At 35.8% G+C, this 20,062-nt stretch overlaps 1 protein-coding gene across 2 annotated transcripts in view; it reads left to right on the top strand.

Moving 5' to 3' along the window:
• The window catches only part of lrrc4ca (leucine rich repeat containing 4C, genome duplicate a), a 41,553-nt gene that overhangs the window by 19,995 nt on the left and 1,496 nt on the right, over positions 1-20,062 (top strand). For both annotated transcript variants that reach the window (XM_027173015.2, XM_027173016.2), the window contains exons 2-3: positions 8,388-8,456; positions 16,838-20,062. The exon at positions 16,838-20,062 is cut by the window's right edge and continues 1,496 nt beyond it. In XM_027173015.2, coding sequence (XP_027028816.2) covers positions 16,891-18,834 — 1,944 coding nt within the window. In that variant the 5' untranslated portion in view covers positions 8,388-8,456; positions 16,838-16,890 and the 3' untranslated portion in view covers positions 18,835-20,062. The remainder of the gene's footprint in view (positions 1-8,387; positions 8,457-16,837) is intronic.

A 20,062-nucleotide genomic window follows, 5' to 3' on the forward strand; every position in this document is an offset into this window, starting at 1 on the left:
TTCAGGCTCCTCTTGACCCTGCAGAGGTTCAGAAAATGGATAAATTTAGTTTAGAATTTAGGAAATTTCATAAAAACTTTTCTCCTTTAGTTTATACAAAGAGAAACGTCCATTTCCTGATTAGATGAATGCTGATGCTTTTTTGCCCATTTACAGCATTTGGACTGCATCTGAGACCACAGAAAGATTTTTCACAGGTGTGATAATGGGATTCTAGAAATATAATTATAGTATTAAAATAAAAAGTTTGGATTTCTCATCTAACAAGCTAGAATACAACTTAGCCTGTGATTTGTATAAAAAAAAAAAAGATTTTATTATATTCAGTTTTGTTCTATAAAGACTAGAACAGTCTTTAATTATTTTATTTGGCATACTGATTGTAGTTCCACATACACCACTATAATCATTGACAAATAATACTTTTCTGTTTTTTTGTTGTTGTTTTTTGTTTGTTTTTTTCATATTCAACTCATTAGCATGCTGATGCTTCCATCATGTCTCGTGATAGCTGTAATGACTGTTTTGCTTTTATTTGAAATCCTCTTAGAGAACCAATGACAGAACGCACTTATGCTTATGCAAGGAATCCTGTTCCATCCCCCCTGCTCTTTTGTTCTTCCACTCTCTGGCATCATACTCTTGTCATTTTTGCTCTGTGAAACATGACAATATGATTTAGAGCTAGAGAAATGTGATGCAAGCATGACTGAATATGGGTCTTACATACTGAAGAAGGCTTTAGTAAGAGTATAATATGGAGCCTTTCTGCAACAGACATTGATGAAGCAAGTGCAGAGATTTTGGAGAGGCAGATGGGTTGATATTTTTAAACTGTGTCTTGGACAAACACTCACATTACAGATAATTCAGCTTTTGGTGTTTTAAGGGGTTAGTTTTTGAGGTTATATTTGAATGGTGGCATCCCTGCTGTTTAGTAGGCAGTGGGAGCAAAATTTTAGAAATTAAAAGAACTGAAACAGAATCTTTAAAGAACTTTTTTCTTAGATATGTAATATGTAATATTATACAAAATATACAGAGATTCCTAAAAGCCATATGCATGTATGTATATGTTTATGTATATGCATATACATTATTTTTTCACATATATCTTTCATATTTTCATATTTTATATAGTTTTTATATATAGTTTATACATTTTATTTATCTATCTCCTTTTGGTTTTGGTTTTATTTTTTCATCCCTAATTGCATTCATTTTATGCTTAAATACCAGACAGATGCAAAAAGCATTTCACTGCATGCCGTACCCTGTATGTATGTGTGACAAATAAAATTTGATTTGATTTGATTTGATTTGATTTGATTTGATTTGAAATTCTCTGTGGAAATACCAGTGGAAGTAAAGAAATACTCCAGAAATATTAATTTGTTCAAATATTTGTATTACAAATGTTCATCTTAAGTAAACATGTTTTTCTGGTCAGGGTTGTAGGGGGCAATTTAGAATGTCCAATCATCCTAATAATTTTGAGTTGAGTGGAGCGAAGAATCCGAGGTCACTGACACAGACATGAAGCGTAGAGTAAATCCATTGTACCAGGTCAATAGCTGGAATATCAGATGCTTTTTTAAACATGACTTCATTCATTTATAAACTGCATTATGTTGCATAATGTTGTACGTATTTTCCTCTATTTTCCTCACAGAATCATCATATTATGTGATGGCCATTTTATAGCTTTTTGAAAAAACTCCTGCATTTGAACTCCCATGTTCAGTTCAGTAGAGATCAGAAATGAATCAGCAGTCTGATGTATACAAAATAACAGATGTAATTTAAAAAATAAATCTCCATATTATATTTATTCAAAATGCTATGCTGATGCTGAGTGTGAAAAGGAAAGGTTAAAGATAAGGACCTGAAAAACTAGAATGTGTGTATAAGCTGCCTTAAAAGGATGTACAGTAGCGAGTGTAAATGGTGTTACAAGCCTTCTCCTGACTTTCAATGCTAAAAAGTCCACGTCATATTATTTGCTGTTAAAAATGTTTTAACGTAGATTTTGTACCTCTTTGGAACCAAGGGTGAAAGGAACCAGAAAAGAGGATGCAATTAATTTTTGTAAACCATATTGGAGATTCCTGTAGTGTGTCAGTGACAGGAGTGATCAAGTGTAGTGATCAGATTTAGAAGAAAAACTTCACAAACCCAGTAAGTCATTAACACTGACTGTATAGAGGATATACCTAAGTCTATACAGTAACAGTAATTTAAACAAATGAAACCAAAATGCATCAGTGGAATTCTAGTGTAAAATTGGTAAATTGTTCATTTTTTTCCCATTAAATATTTTGAGGAATAGTTTAAACAAGTTAGATTTGACCTTGATATATCTCTCAGGATTTCCTAATGCTTTCCTAATGATAATGATATTTGATGATAAATATAAATGCATGGTTAATGGGGTGATTGACAGTTTTAAAAAAAACTGCACTAGAAATTCTCGATAATTGTGTAGCAAAGCCGTGTCTGGTTCTGTGGCTAAATGTTCTAAGGAGGGCGTTCTATGCTTTTTTTTTCTAGTTTATTGGTCATTTTGATTTATAAGCTAGCACCTTATACAGTATGTGTATTAATATTACAAAGCAAACATTCATGTTAATGAATGACTCATTCATGGCATAAAGCAAAACAGCCAAATACTAAATTTAGTATTTGAAACTATCACTTTAGCTAACACATGAAGTAGCTTGGCAAAACATTGCACTACTACAGAGTAATTAACTCTGGTTGACAGATCTAGATGAATATCATGGAGAGCAGTAGTTTCTTTCATATTTTTTTAGTCTGTATCGGGTGTAATGTTGATTGCTGTTTACCAGTATATTTACATTTGGTACATTACATTAAGGACTTATACTTACATTGCTTTGCTTCATTTAACGCATTAGCTTACGTCAAATTATATGACTTCAATTTAGTTTTATGCATGTTAAAATGCATTTCTTGTTATATCTAACGATGTGCGCTCTGCCTTCATCTACTGCGCATGCTCTGCCTGCAATTTTGACCTACTGCACATTCTCAGTCAAGATGGTGACATTCAATTTGACCAAATGTTGACTTCAAAACCACACACTGAAGTTAATGATGCCATTATAGACTTGGAATACTTAAAAAAAAAAATTCAAATAATAAATGCAGTTGTATATCTGCCTTTAAATCTGTGAATGTGATAGTTAGATAGATAGCCTCACATCATACTTCTTAAGCTTGTGAAGACATTCTAGTGATATAATAATTAATAAGCATTCTAACACCTAAATCTAACCCTAACCCTCTGTTACTGGTTTCTGATTTAATTAATGAAAAAAGCTGGGACCTGCCAAATGTTCAAAACAGTCATATATTCCAATCATTCCTTCCCAAGATATTAGACTCCCAACAGCCCATACTACAACACACACACACACACACACACACACGCACACACACACACGCACGCATGCACACACACACTCTCTGTGGCCAATCTATCTACATGCATGTTCAGCATTTAAACACTCAGTAGTTGGGAGGATAACACAGGTGTCTACAGATGCATGAAATAAGACATACTGACTGATTATGAATCTAAAGCCAAAAGGTAGTAGCACTGATGATTATGTCGTCATGTAGGCTATGATGATCTACATCGCAAATTATAGTTAAACACCCCAAAAGCTTTTATCCACAAAGAATAGAAAGCATTATAATGATAATTATAAAATTATGTATACTGTATTATTGATGTGAATTTAAATCAAATAAAATAACACTCATATTTTGTACAATGCACAAAATAGTAACCTTATCACCATGGCACCATGTTGTGCTAACTGAACCTTTTAATTGCATTTGAAGAACAATGAGAATTAAGTTTACAATGCAAGTTAAGCTTATTACCAGCATATTCTAAACAGAGGCATTTATATATTACAGTATATTTCCCAGAAATAAGTCACAGTTTAAATCTCTATAAATTGTTATGCCCAATTTCAGCACCCACTGTCCCATATACTTGTATTTATGTACCTTAGTATATTATCTTTTACTTTCACTATGTGTATGATGACGCATTACATGTTCTACTATCTGTCTTCTGTGTGAAAGCTTGTGTAGACAAAGACTGATTTATACCTAAGTGATTACAATTCAAACACTCTTGCTGATTTTAGCTTTTCCCCGCTTTTGTGCCAACCAGGAGGTCAGATATAACCCTGATCTCTTTCATTTAGTTTGGTGATTGATTCGCCAACATTAGGCATTTCAGCTTGTTTGATTCCGGCTGATCCCACAGTTACAAATCAGGATTGGATGAGAACAAGAGGAAGGGCTGAATCGGTTCAATGAGATAGGGAGAAAAAGATTGTGTTGGTATATGCGAGAGAGAGAGAGAGAGAGAGAGAGAGAGAGAGAGAGAGAGAGAGAGAGAGAGAGAGAGAGAGAGAGAGATGTGGCGGGAATGTGATCTTAGTGTACAAGGGAATTGTATACATTTGTCACTGCACTTCCACTACTTCACTTACACTGATTACAGTAGTTTAAAAATAAAACAGCTTAACAATTGCAGTACATAACAGTCTGTGGCATATGTATTTTCTGATGGTTGGTGTCAAATTTGACATTTGCAGTAATTACCCTAGTGTGTATATGGGTGGTGTTCATCTACTAACCTGCCTTTCTCATGCCCTGGAAAAAAGAGTCTGAATTTAATTTTAATGACTCCCACTTTAATACACACATCTATTTCTTATTGTACTGTACATGATTCTACCTACTTTTCATTTAAAATTTGTATGTAACCTAAATATATGGCTCTATCTTTAATTCAGTGGCAAATATCAAATTTCGAAGTTAAGCTATGTGCATGTCAATGAACTCTCCTATATGGTGCTCTTTTTGTTTTTTATGCCATTTTTCAATTGTTTTAGAGACATGAACCACAAATTCTGAAAGAAAGGTATAAGCATCAAGATCTATTCAGTGCTTCGAAATGCTGCCTTCCTGGCTGAGGGAAAGGACTATAATTTAGGTACAGAGGGAACATAATTGTATGTATGTGTGCATATCCTTAAAATAACATTCTGAGAAGATTTATGCACTGTAAGCAGTGTATGAAGCTAAGGATACATGCACTCACCTCAAAAGTTCTTCAAATCACAGGAAACCTGGGCCAGTTTTCCTGGGCAACAGGGATACAGGAACTGTCTTAGATATTGTCATTCTAGTTGGCAGCATGAGTTTGGCTAATATCTTCAGCCACTGTTGACATTCCCCCAGGGCTAGTTTAATGGCTAGCAATTCACCATTTCCCACATGTAATTATGTCCTGCAGGAGACAATTTTTTCAGAAAAAGACTAATTATGGCAGGCCAATCAGTAACACTAGGTCGTCTACTTCTTTAGTGAAAGGTTTTGTGGTTTTCGGGTATTTGAGAAAAAGGTCTATGTTGAACTTAGTCATTTTTGTAATTTGTCCAGTTCAAATTCTGATTATCATATAGCCAGTGAGTACAAAAGATCATAACATTCAAACCAGTTTCTGGTCGCCAATCACAGTTGTCTAGTTATGATGTATAAGGAGCAATTTAAAAAAGATGAGAGGAATGGTTATATTTTGCTTAGAGAAAGCATGTGTTAGACTTTCCGCATGCCAGTTGGTAGGTGTTGCACAATAAGGGAAGTTACTGAGTGTGAATTTTCATTGAGAAAATGTTAAAAAAAAAATAACACCCTACCATTTATATGAAAGAGGTGGGAATCTCATTAGGTAAGGATTGGCCCTGATTAAGCCCGATGGGGCAATAGAGAGCCCATATGACTTGACTGTATATTCAATGTAGCTGTCCACATTTCATCCTTTAGAACTGCTCTGGTGAGAGATTAATAGCTGTGCCAGGGACTATGAAGAGGCAAATTAGCAGTCCTGACCTTACTCAACACCTCACAGATATGACAGGAATGAGCCTTCCTGATAACTTCAACTTGTGGGATTAAAGATAATCATTGAGCAAAGGCAATGATACTTCTAGACTCATGATACTTCAAGAGGCAAAGCAGCTGTGTCTTTTCACTTGTAAATGTTTATTGATTAAACACAGTTTTTAAATGGGAGATGAACTCTTCCATTTCACTGCTTTTCCCATAATAAGCAATGAGCAAAAATTCAACACATTCAACTCTGAAGGTTAGGGAAATAAACAGAACATTGCAATAGTGATTGCAAATCTGGTTTTCTGTCATATTTGCCCTGCATTGTTTTTTTCAAGGTATGCAGGATAGTTGAGGGACAAGTAGCTGTGTGAATCACAAAGTGCTTCTCAATATAAATAGAAATGTGTGCAAATCGGCAGAACTCCCATTTCAGTGGATGAAAGCAAGCACTATGCCTAGAAGGGAATCTGTCTGTACTGTGGAGAAGAGAAATGTATATTACTGGGCTATATACAGTTTCACCGCTACGCAGTTGCTAATAAATTTGTTGCCCTTAGACACCACACCACTTCCTTGACTTTTGAGCAAAGTCAGTAGTGAGTACAAACTGAATAAATTCACAAAGTTGTTTTCTCTTTCTGTGACTCCTGTTTACAAATCCAGCAGTACAACTGTATCAATTATGTAGCGATCTTGTCTGTAATGCATGGATGTCATGGATGTCATGGATATATATATATATATATATATATATATATATATATATATATATATATATATATATATATAAATTCCAGTCAAAATAGCCCAAAATAAATTCCACATGAATCAAAACAGCCGAAAGCAGACAAATAAAAAATAGAGCACTCTATACTAGACACCAACAAGAAGAATGACATGACAAATATTACAAGGTCTTATTATTACAGTCTTATAAAGTGAATATACAGGTGATTGTGGATAGACATATTGTTCAATAGTCATTCCCAGATGTACAGTAGGTGTGACAGGATGCTGTTATGACTGGTTTAGTATGTGCTCTATACCAGGCATAGTCAGAGCAAACCAGAACTGCCTTGGGTTAAATAGCACACATAGGCACATTTGTGTGGATTGAGGACAGATTTATTGTTAATGTCTTGTCAGCCAGTTGATTATTTCTACTACTAATAATAGACATAAAATCTATGAGTGAGCCTTCTGTCAGAGTGAATTTTTACACCATAAATATAATCAATATTGATTTTGTGGTGTGAAGTCAGTTGTTGATTATACAGGCTAGTTCACAGATTAGGTCATACCTTAGTATGTCATTTGCTATAGTGGAACTAAAATCAACACTAACTCCAATTGATTATTTGCATATGTATGTCTCAGTTCAAATTATAGCTGACACATATTCCCTCTGGTTGAAAAGAAAGACTCTACAAAATTGTGATGAAAGTTAGAATGTGTGTTTGCTTGGATTTTGATAATATAGTTTTTTCTGACGAGTTTGTCAAGTACATAACTACACAAGTACAGTATGTGTAGAAACTCATACAAATACACAAATGCAAACCTAGAGCATTTAACGGCTCTATATTGGGGTTATTTACAAAGAAATAGCAAATGATAGTTTTGTGATTTGTTTAAAATTAGCATAATTTCCTTTTCACTTGTGATTTAATGACTAGCACAATGTCCTCAAGGAACAAGGAAAGAAGCCTCCCTCTAGCTGGGGAATGATGTGAGGAGTCTCGTTCCATTCTGAGTTATTATTTGTTGGTAGAGATTATTGTAGAGGATTTTGTGTGAAAAAAGTATTGTCTTGCTATTTAGCAAGTGAATGAAGCAATATAGAGGTGAACGATAGATGACAATACTTGTTCTATTGATTGATAAATTGCTCTGTATGTCTATAAATAAACATTACTGAGCAGCAAATGTGTGGTACAGTCCATTCATCCTTGAATCAAAATATTGTTGCTTTTTTCTGAATATGTATAAATGAATTCATTCATTTGATTGCAAAGGAACACTTAATTTCAATATAAAACCTTAAGACTAATAAAATGTAAAATAACCCCTTTGTTTCTTTAGCACATCATGAACTAGATACAAAATAGAGTGGTGCAACAATCTAACATGATTATTGCCTGATAAATTTGAATTAATTTGGGATATTTAGCTTTGTCATCTTCTCTGCTAGGACATATGCGCTTTAAGCTCTTGCTGAATGATTCATAACCTATTTTCTTTAAAGGAAGTAGTTTGAATCCCTGCTTTTCCTCCAGTTCCTTTTAACTCCTTGTCAGAGATCAGGAGCAATAGACAAATAAATAAATAAATAAATAAATAAATAAATAAATAAATAAATAAATAAATAAACACTGTTATAGGAATAGAATGCACAATATTTTTGCTGATATCAATTATTCTTACTGTTGTTCTTGGTCTAACAGGGTGGGCCACCGAGTGAAACTGGGTGTGAAGATGTCCAGAGACTGCTGGCACTGTGGATAATTTGGCAGGTGAGTTTGGAGGAGAGTTGGTAAAGAGTCTATTTCACTCATCTGAATGCCAGACAGTACCTTTCTTTCTATTGTGTGAGTGATAATGAGGAGCCTACTTTAATTGAGATCAAGAATCTTTGTCACATTTGGTGGATAATAGTTCATAATTAACACCATTGTTTGCCTTCGAGTGATTTACCAGATATACTTTTATTTTGTAATTTATTATCTATCTATCTATCTATCTATCTATCTATCTATCTATCTATCTATCTATCTATCTATCTATCTATCTATCTATCTATCTATCTATCCATCTATCTATCTATCCATCCATCCATCCATCCATCCATCCATCCATACTAACCATAACTGCATTTTTATGCCACATGCTTCCATACAACAGCTTCATGGAAACAGCTGAATCAGAATGTCATTTATTTACCACGTTTATTTTACTGGTTGCTTTTTGTATTATTGTAATAGAAATAAAAGAGCAGTCACCCACCAAAACATAAAGCCAAAAAACCCAAAACATTTGATATGACAGGTGTTTACGATATCACGTCAAAAATTATAGAACAAGAGTCTTTAGCCGTGCAGTCTGTGCTTTCTTTCCCCCTCACTGATGATTTTTAATATGTTATGATATGATATGTTATGTTATGTTATGTTATGTTATGTTATGTTATGTTATGTTATGTTATGTTATGTTATGTTATTGAATTAATTTATTTATTTTAGCTGATACTCTTTTGTTATATATGTTATTTCCAATATTTCACACAAGGCAATTATTATATAAATAACAGATGGCAACACTGGAACTGCTTCTATGTCTAAGTGCCTTTGTTCAATTAAGCAGCAGGCTCCAGTTATAAATCTGGCATTATTGAACATATCCAGCAATGCTCTGTTTTCTCTGAAGAGTTCTCAAGTGGCTGTGCATTGAGCATTGTGCATTTTTGAGTATAAAAATTAAATTAATGGAATCATGTTCCAGTTATTCCAGGTTTTTTCTTTCTTTCTTTTTTTTGTCTGACAGAATGTTGGTGTAATATGATGATGAATATGAATGAATATGACTTAGTATATTCATGTAGTGTTAATGAGTGCACTTGTGTCACCATATGGTGAATCTGTTTTCAGTGTATTCTGCCTAGTACAAACTTGAAACACTATTACACACTAATACTGCATACTGCAGCAAAGTATCTGTATTTAAATGGTGTCTGTAGTGTAGTCACGTTACTACAGCCACAGCTTTCGTAAATATTTTATCTTTTTTATTAAAAATGCTATCTATTTTGTAGTGGACATGCGAGAGGTCGGAATAAAAAACATACCGTATGTAGCACAGTAGTTTTCTTATTTCTATTCAAACCTTAAGAGTTTACATTGTTTTTATATTTTAGTATAATAAAGATGATAAAGATATGTAATAACACAGAGACAATTACTCAGTGATTTGCAAATGTCAAAATGTTTCTATGCACACTTATGCCAAGCTTTGAACCAACTTAATTAGGCAGTATCATCTAAATTGTTTACTTTTTTCCAACATAAACCTTTATATAAAATTGCCTTTACATTCAGTCAGTTGCTAACTTTTGTTTGTTGTTGCAGTAAGAACCTGTTTGTACTGATAACAGTGGAATTTAAAATGGCAGATTATGAAATATTTTTGTTTTAAAATCTGATATTCAAGGAGTATTTTTAAGGAAGGTAATTATTGTCAAATTGATTGTTTGGGAAAAACGTTAATTAACTAATTAATTTATATAAGCACTATTTAAAACCTTTAATTTATTGCTATTGTTTATGTTATAAGTAAGTTATTTAAGATTTAATGTACATTTAGATTGAGCACGGCAAAGAAGGTGCTGATTCTGCTTCTGATATTGAGTAGCATTTAAATTTCTAATGGGGTGTATGTTTTTGACCACTAAATATATATAATATATAACAGTATGGATCTCAGCTCATGAAAGCATAAATTGGCACTTTTTGGCACTCACACTAGCAAAATTAGTGATCTGTAATTCTGGCAGAACACAGTGACATCTATGTGTTGGGTGTAACGAGAAGGCCATAGACCGTGACTGCACCTGAAGCCAAATTATCTGTTATTAATCCAACAAATGTAGTGGAACAAGAGAATGGCTCATCTTCAACAGCCACTAGATAATCAGGGGAAACCACAATTTTGCTGACTATTTTTTGATGTTTTTGCTACTGTAAAATGCCTGCTTTTGTACATGACATCCTCTGGAATTATTTTAAAATGCATACATAATTGACATACATAAAGTACCACCCTCTTCAATTGTATGTTTTTATTTTGCTGCTATCTACAGTAAATTACAATTGTGTGGCCCTTACTGACTTCTTAAAAAAGAAATTAAAGAAAAACTCAGATAGAAACCAAGGTTATTTATGAACCCTATTGGGAAAAATTAAGTACACCATTTCTACGTCCACAATCATTAAAAGAGTAATTAACAACCAGATGATCAATCGTCAAGAACTGTGACTACGTCTGTAAAAGCAGAACAGTTTGGTGTTCTGGGACATACAGATATGTGTATACATCATGCCAGGAACAAAGGGCATCTACAAATAATTTACAATTCACATTCAACAGAGAGAAGTATTGTTTACAAACAGAAAGCCTTAAATAGAGTTCAAAATCTTCCTAGACTACTTCCACAGCATATCATCACAAACACCATATACTGTCAAGTGGGTCATGCAACAGGACAGTGATCCCCAACACACTAGCAAATTGCCATCCAAATGGCTAAAGAAGCAAACAACAATGCGCTAGAATGACCATGTTAAAGTACAGACCTCAACCACACTGAGCCTTGTGGCTGGCTTTAATGAGAGCTGAGCATAGACAAATGCCCTCAAACATCAATGCACTGAAGCAATGTTTGTAAAGACAAATTTCTACACAATAATTTGACAGATGTAAATCCTACAGAAAATGTTTACGTCATTATTGCTAAAGGTGCTTCTACATGTTCCTGAAATCTAGGGTGAATTTATTGTATTGATAAATAAAAACAAGCCCACACTGGGAACGCTGATAAAGACATACATATACACATACTCTCTGATTTGTGTGAAGGTCTGATATGTTTAGATGCAGAAACAAAAGGTGTGTTACATGATAAAGCTCATGGAACATTGATCACGAAAGTAAATTTGTAGGGAGATTGATCTAGACTGATAGCCATATCCTTAGCACACCCACTTATCCCCTTCCCAGGCAGGTCTGATCAATAACATGTCTGTATGTCAGACATGCTCCTGCTTAATAACACAAATAAATCAAACCAGCTAACAGTTATGCTGTTCTTGCACCCACAATAATTCCATGCACAAGTGCATGTGTGAGAGAGAAAGAACTGTGAAGTGACCAGCACTCATTGTATAATTAAACCTGTGTATGAGTGTACAGTATATGTACTAAATGAACTCAATACAAGATTGAAAATTCTCTCTCTCTCTCTCTCTCTCTCTCTCTCTCTCTCTCTCTCTCTCTCTCTCTCTCTCTCTCTCTCTCTCTCTCTCTCTCTCTCTCTCTCTCTCTCTGTGAATTTTCAGGATTCACATTCTCAACCTTTTGACTCATTTAATCAATTAATTGTTTGTTTAAACTCAAGGGAGAAACTGCTACAGAAGCAGCATTTTCTAATGTTTTCAATAAGGTAAACCTGTATGCAATATTCATTCCATTGATTCCTCTATCCCCTTGAGTAAGTTCCTCCTTCATCATTACATAGACATTCTGACTAAAATAATATCAATTTGCTTTTTCCATTTTTCCTGTTTTTTTCTTTCGTTCTCATTCATTGCTTTCTTGTTTTCCCTATCACCAAGAGGTTTCATGGTTACTCATGTGCACAACAACTTATCTGTGTATAACATCATAGCATCCCAAATGAGGAAAATCCCCCGATGGGTTTAATTATTGCTAACTACTATATGCCTGTGCTGATTGAATTATCTCTCTGTTTGCTCTGTGTCTCTTTCTTTCTCTATATATATTTGTTTACGGTGATAGAGTCATCATTGAACAGAAACGTATTTACGGTGGTTAGTACAGTAAGTGCAAAGCTACTTGTGTCATTATAGTGAGATGTAATTATTTATTCTGAATAACTTGGCTTGATTCAGGAAGGTTTCCAGCTTATATATGTTCATATTAACTCTTATGACTATTGCTCATGAACATGTAACATTTAGTAGTAATGCAACATAATGCATACTCTATATTGAGTTGAGAGCTTAGATAAATTAATATGAATGCTCTTGATAAAAATGGAAATGAATAAGATTCATTTTGGCTCATACGCTTAATGTAAACATCCTTCAGCTTTCTGATTTCCGTTGTGTCTCAGACTGACATGCACTGTATCAAATTAACAATGAGTACTGGATGTGATGTTCAATAAGAACATTCTATATTTTTAAGGTATTTCTTTTGTTTTATTTAAAGAATAAAAGCTATTTCTGTGCAGATTTGTTTTGGGCGTGAATGCGTGTTTCCTTATAAGGTGTTGGCATGGTGACTGAGAAAAGGAAGTAAGGCCATGCCAATGGAACGAAAGTCTCCAAGGAGACTCGGAGGCACAAGTTTGTGTAATTCCCTGCTTATGAGCATCTGGAGACAGATGGGCCATAGAAGGATACAGTTTGCTCAATAATTTGCAGCTTATGTAATTAAGCATTTACAAGATACCCATATTTGAATATTCCACATGCAGCGGAACTGAAATTTGCTTAAAGGATTGACCAACAGAATTGCAGCACATAAAGACAACAGATGTCCACTTGTTACAGTAGTTATTTATACTGCAAAATGCTAGTCTTATATTCAACACGACAAGTGCAAGTGGGTGCATATTAAATCATTCACATTATAAAGGCTTTTCCAATAAAAAATATATGCAACTCCGTGCAATTTAGCAGTGATATACGGAATAGAAATTGTTATGCAGCTAATATATAGATGTTTGCACAATTTATGGATTAGGAAAATCACCTCTGTTAATTTGAACAAATTCCACAGTTTCCCTGTAATAAGTTCAACATTTAAAACTTTGAAAGACTGGCAATATTAACTGAAAATGAATCTCTATCAACTAAACTTATCTCTATGAAATTGGTATAAAATTATTATGAATTATTTTGGCCAAAGTACGAATGACAACTTACATCTTGGTTAGATCTTTAGTAATCCATTCATTAACACTTGTTACAGTTTCTACCACTTGTGCAATTTGTACCATCTTGCATCTTGATTTAAGAGACTGTGACGAGAGAAAGACAGAGAAAGAGAGAGAGAGAGAGAGAGAGAGAGAGAGAGAGAGAGAGAGAGAGAGAGAGAGAGAGAGAGAGAGAGAGAAATGAGCCATCTGTAGCCACACAGAGTCCATAATAAATGCTTTTCTACTGCCATCTTTTCCATTTTATTCTTGTACTCACCTTAATTTTAATGCTGTGAAAAGCCAGGCTTTCACTGAGCTGTTACACTTCCATGTCATTTCACACTTCCTGCATAGACCCTCTCGTAGACCCTAAGGTGTCAGATCCACAATCTTTTATTTTGTCCACAAGTCTTTTGTTCTATTCCATCTCTCTTTTTCTCACACACAACTCTTGAGCAGGGAAGGGGCATTTGTGGGTCAAAGAAAGAGAATAAAGATTTCAGATATCATTATTCGCTTAGAAAAGAATCAGATAGAATTTTATCCTTTGTGAGATTAGACAGAGGCCAGACAGAGACATATCCATCATGCAGGATCTGTCAGTGGCAGTTGGTTTTGTTTTAGCCCTGCTGGTCTGCCTACACCTGCCATCACCACAGAGAGCTTTGCCAAATACAGCTTTATTTGGTTCTTTGAATGCCAAAATCTGTTTCTTCACATCTAGGTATACAGTATCTGATTGGCAGGCTTCTTTCTCTGCTCCATAGCATACTGTATATACTGTATGCATATGGCTTCTATGTTTGTTTCTCCAATGTGTTCTTCTCTTTCGTTTATAGCTGATGGCACATATGGAATATTTGTTACATATGACTTAAGTGCATCCTCTGGCCTTTGCTGCTGCAGTATGTGCCCTAGTGCACCTAGAATCCCTCTCCTATTTATGCAGTTCCATGAGCCTCTATATTTCTGTCCCTGCTACCAACCCATTCCCAATCGATAAAGCCAAAGGCTTGCCTCTTTTGGTTTATAGAGGCTTTCTATAGTAAGCTCATGAATTTTGCACTAGCGGTCTGAGGTGCAAGCTGAAGTTGTGAACAGTGCAAAGCTCAATCTACAGCCTTTCTCCAAACAGGCCTTTAGCACCTGTGAGCCCATAGATCTGAGTCCCACACTTCCATCACCTAAATGTTGCACTCAACAAAGAGAGCTGCAACAGCAGCCATTTCCTCCAGCTGGAACATGCCACTGGTGCTATTTTTGCCTGAATCATCAAGGTAATTGGCATCTGTGGCCCTGCTGACATCTGGCTGTACACTGCTAAATCACTGTTTCTGCACCCTGTGAATCACACAGCTGATGTCTGAGGACAACATGGGATTAGACTGAGTTAATGTCATTCCTTTAAACAAAACTGACATATAAATCATGGCTAAGATCTCTGTTGCATTTACAGAAATGTAGAGCAAGTGCTCATAGAATCTGCCACTGGTGTTGCATAAAGGTTCTTCCTTTTTCAAATTCTTGCTATCACTTTTGATATACAAAATAATTTTGACTGTGCCAAATATGATGAACTGTTGAAAAAATAATTTCTGAAGAATTACTGATTTGTTTTTTCAAAATCTATGGTAAGATTACACAGTGGAATCATCATCATCATCATCATCATCATATGAATTATCAGCAGCAGCAACATTTGTTTAGGAACAGTCCTTGTATGTATAAACCTCTATATAGCTATTTGGGAATAGTCCTTGTATGTGTAATATAGAATTTCTACTTCATCTCTCTTATATGCAGTGCAATGATCTGTATTCCAGTTAGGTCTGATAAGAGGCCGTGAGGCCTAATTTAAAACAATTAACATCAATGGACTTGATATAATTTTCAGTCTTCTGCCTTCCCTGCCTGTTGTGTTATGCTCTGTGTGTGCTGGAACACATGTCTTTCTGCCCTCAGGCTGGCAGAATTAATAATCACGGTAATCATGCAATTACAGAGTAACAGAATGGCCTTTCACTGGAATAAGAGAGCCTTTCCCTTATGGCAATGCCCTTTGGTTAAATGCAATGACTGAATACTCAGTTTATATAAAAAATGAGTTCCTTTGTATTCTGTATGCATAAACTGTATGAGATTTGTTTGTTTGGAATTCTTCCACATACCATACAGCCAAACCTGTTCAGAACTAGAACTACTCAAGAGAGTAATATTACACACATAAATATATATCCAGGAAGTAAATATGGACTGACAATGTGATGTATTACACACAGACACACTCAATGTCTCACTATACTCTGCACTGGGAAGTAAAATAAATTGCATCTTATATTCTGAACTGACACTTACACATTCGTAAACACAGAGCCAGTGGAGTTAGAATAGCTGTATTCCCAGAGTACCAGGATTTCCAACTTCACTCACTCTTAGTCAAAAGCTGCCCCACATATTCCTCCACTGCTGTTTTCTATTCCCAGTCTAGTCACATCCATGCCTCTGAGCATTTCTGAGTGATGTAATGAGAACTCTCCAGACATGTTGGCTTGATTGAAGGACTGCTACATGGCAAGTCCCACAGTTATTTATGACCCCCGAGTCTGCAAAAATAAATTAAGCACCACTAGTTGACATGTTTGCCTGTATACCTCTGCCAGGGGACAAGAGAAACAAGAAAGCATTTCTCACTACTGTGCTTCAGCTTTATTCAGATATGATATGGAAATACTTAGAATGTGTTAAATATTTGATGATATTTACACTCTGCTTAGGCCACCATGAAAGTATCTATCTTTACATGGTTAAGTATGTTCTGTGTATCTTTAAAATGTCCTATCTGTTATTTTCAAAAATATCTATCTATCTATCTATCTATCTATCTATCTATCTATCTATCTATCTATCTATCTATCTATCTATCTATCTATCTATCTATCTATCTATCTAGCTATCTGTCTGTCTGTCTGTCTGTCTGTCTGTCTGTCTGTCTGTCTGTCTGTCTGTCTGTCTGTATTAATAACAATTAATTAAAGCATAATTAAATTAAAAACATCTTTTTTCGAATAATAGTTATTACTTTATTTTCAGGCACATTCAATAATTTGTAAACATTGCCTACTGATATTGAGAGATTGCCTTAAGCATGAACTAATATCCTTCTCTTCCATTCTTTTTTAGCTTTCACATTACAACGCACCTCAAAGAGTGGACAGCCATCCTACGAATTATGAATGTTGAACAAGATGACCTTCCTCCCACAGCAGCAGACGATGAGAGGTCCTAGGTGGAATCGGGCCTTGTCCGACCCATTGTTTATACTGTTGTTGGCATTGCAATTGCTAGTGGTCGCTGGCTTGGTGAGAGCCCAGACTTGTCCCTCCGTCTGCTCTTGCAGTAATCAGTTCAGTAAGGTCATCTGTACACGTCGTGGCCTGCGAGATGTACCAGATGGTATCTCTACCAACACAAGGTACCTAAACCTACAAGAAAATTTAATTCAGGTGATCAAAGTAGACAGCTTCAAGCACTTACGTCACCTGGAAATCCTGCAGCTCAGCAAGAACCATATCCGTAGCATTGAGATTGGAGCCTTTAATGGGTTGGCCAGCTTAAACACACTGGAACTCTTTGATAACAGGTTAACTACAATACCTAATGGAGCATTTGAGTATCTGTCAAAGTTAAAAGAGTTATGGCTGAGGAATAATCCTATTGAGAGCATACCATCTTATGCCTTCAATCGGGTGACGTCCCTGAGAAGGCTGGATTTGGGTGAGCTGAAAAGGCTCTCATATATTTCAGAAGGTGCTTTTGAGGGCCTAAGTAACCTACGTTACCTGAACCTTGGCATGTGTAATCTAAAGGAGATCCCTAATCTCACACCTCTGGTACGTTTAGATGAGCTGGAGATGTCAGGAAACCAGCTTTCAGTTATACGTCCAGGTTCTTTCAAAGGCCTTGTCCACTTGCAAAAACTGTGGATGATGCATGCTCAGATCCAAACAATCGAAAGGAATGCCTTTGACGATCTTCAGTCACTTGTGGAGCTGAATTTGGCTCATAATAACCTTACCCTGCTCCCTCATGACCTATTCACACCATTACACCATTTGGAGAGGGTGCACTTGCACCACAACCCATGGAATTGTGACTGTGACATTCTCTGGCTTAGCTGGTGGCTCAAGGAAGTGGTACCAGCCAATACCAGCTGCTGCGCTCGTTGCAGTACCCCTGCGAGCCACAAGGGAAGGTACATTGGTGAGTTGGATCAAAATTATTTCCACTGTTATGCACCTGTTATTGTGGAGCCACCTGCTGATTTGAATGTGACAGAAGGCATGGCTGCAGAACTAAAATGCCGGGCAAGTTCACTGACATCAGTCAGTTGGATAACCCCCAATGGGTCCATCATGACACATGGAGCATACAAGGTGCGCATTTCTGTGCTAAATGATGGGACATTAAACTTTACAAATGTCACAATGCAGGACACAGGTACATATACATGTATGGTTAGCAACTCAGCAGGCAACACCACTGCCTCTGCTACACTAAATGTGTCTTCAACAGAGAACAGCAGTTTCAGCTACTTTACCACAGTGACAGTAGAGACGATTGAGCCAACAAATGATGAAGGGCACACGATAATACACCAGAAAGTGGGTCCAACTCCTTCTTCTGGAGTGTGGGAGACATCTTCTGCACTTTCATCAACAACAACCACAACAACCCGAACACAAGTCTCCACAAAGGCCACAGAAAAAACATACACCGTCCCAGTCACAGCACCGGGAGATGGCTCCCTCAATACCCTAGATGAGGTGATGAAGACCACAAAGATAATCATTGGCTGCTTTGTGGCCATCACACTAATGGCTGCAGTTATGCTTATCATCTTCTACAAAATGCGCAAACAGCATCACCAGCAGAATCACCATGCGCCACCAAGAAGCATTGAGATCATCACTGTAGATGAGGGTTGCATGACTGCTAGACCAAACATGGAGGATCATCTGACTATGCCGCCACTTGAGCATGAGCATCTTAACCACTACAATACCTACAAGACAGCATATAATCATGCATCCACCATTAACTCTATACACAGCTCCGCACATGAACCTTTGCTTATTCGGGCCAGCTCAAAAGACAATGTACAAGAAACCCAGATCTGAACTCTTTTTCATAATGGTTAAAAAAAAAAACAAAAAAAAAAAAACTAAAAGAAAAATATCTGACATTTTCAATCTAAATAAAATGGCTCAAGGTACTGATGACATGGAAGTCCATGAGCAACAAAAAGCGAATGACGAAGGCAATTCAATGACTGGGCGCTAGGGTATGTTAATTGTTTCAAAGTGTCTTTACCTAACAGAAGTTATTTATTTATGAAAAAACTCTATTGTGGTTATTTCAAGAAAAAAATGCATTCTGCAGTTATTTTTCCAGCAATCATTTCAACGTGTTTTATGTTGGGATTCGTAAGAATGTTTGGATTACTAATATGTTTTAAAACTCTATGTAAATCTTCACGATCATTCATTTCATGCTATGTGCTGATTCAGTAAGTTGTTCACACCTAACTATGAAATTTTCTTCTTGGTTCTCATGGTTTATTTATTTATTTGTTATTTAAAAGTCACCACTTTTAAAATCCCTGCATGCCATTTTAGAAGCAACTCTCCAACACCAACATTCTTATTGACCAGCTACTAATTCCAATAAATTCCTGGATTATTTAGAGCTGATCAATTAATTGTCAGAAAATATTAGTCTGGTTTTGATTAAATAAGATGTGGTTGGCATTTCCATCTCTGGGATTGGTGACAAATGTGCCATTATTTGAAAATAGGTGGACTGTCTGTCAAATATATGCATTACAGTTTGTTAGAATGTGAAAATTTAGGCATAATATTAAAACCAAATGTGCTTAATAGCAATTTGGATGGAATGCTTGAAAATTCATTTTTATTTTCTTTGTCCAATGAAATATCTGAATGATGTCAATGCCCACAAATTTTAGCCCACATACAGTAGATCATAGTGCCGTATAGTTTCCACACCCTTTTCCCAGTTGTGCCTGTTTGTACCTGTTCAGACTCCTAATTAATGCCATTTGAACACTTTCTCTACTTCTTCCACCACATTTTGCCTATAGTATTTAATTTATGAGTGTGTCTCAAACAAAGCATGGATTATGACACAGGCCCAAGGAACAGTATATATAGCAGTGGCTTCAAGCAGATGTTAGGTTTGCATCTGCCTCATAGATGGCACCCTTTCCATTTTTAGCAAGTCATAGAGTGTGTTGAGACACATTCAAATTCATCAATCCTGGGAGCCATTCAAAGCCTGATGCATGAATCAATAAGCCATCAATAAGAAGTCAGACCTAGTACCCTT

This window comes from Tachysurus fulvidraco, chromosome 10 (assembly GCF_022655615.1).
Source record: "Tachysurus fulvidraco isolate hzauxx_2018 chromosome 10, HZAU_PFXX_2.0, whole genome shotgun sequence".
Taxonomy (NCBI): domain Eukaryota; kingdom Metazoa; phylum Chordata; class Actinopteri; order Siluriformes; family Bagridae; genus Tachysurus; species Tachysurus fulvidraco.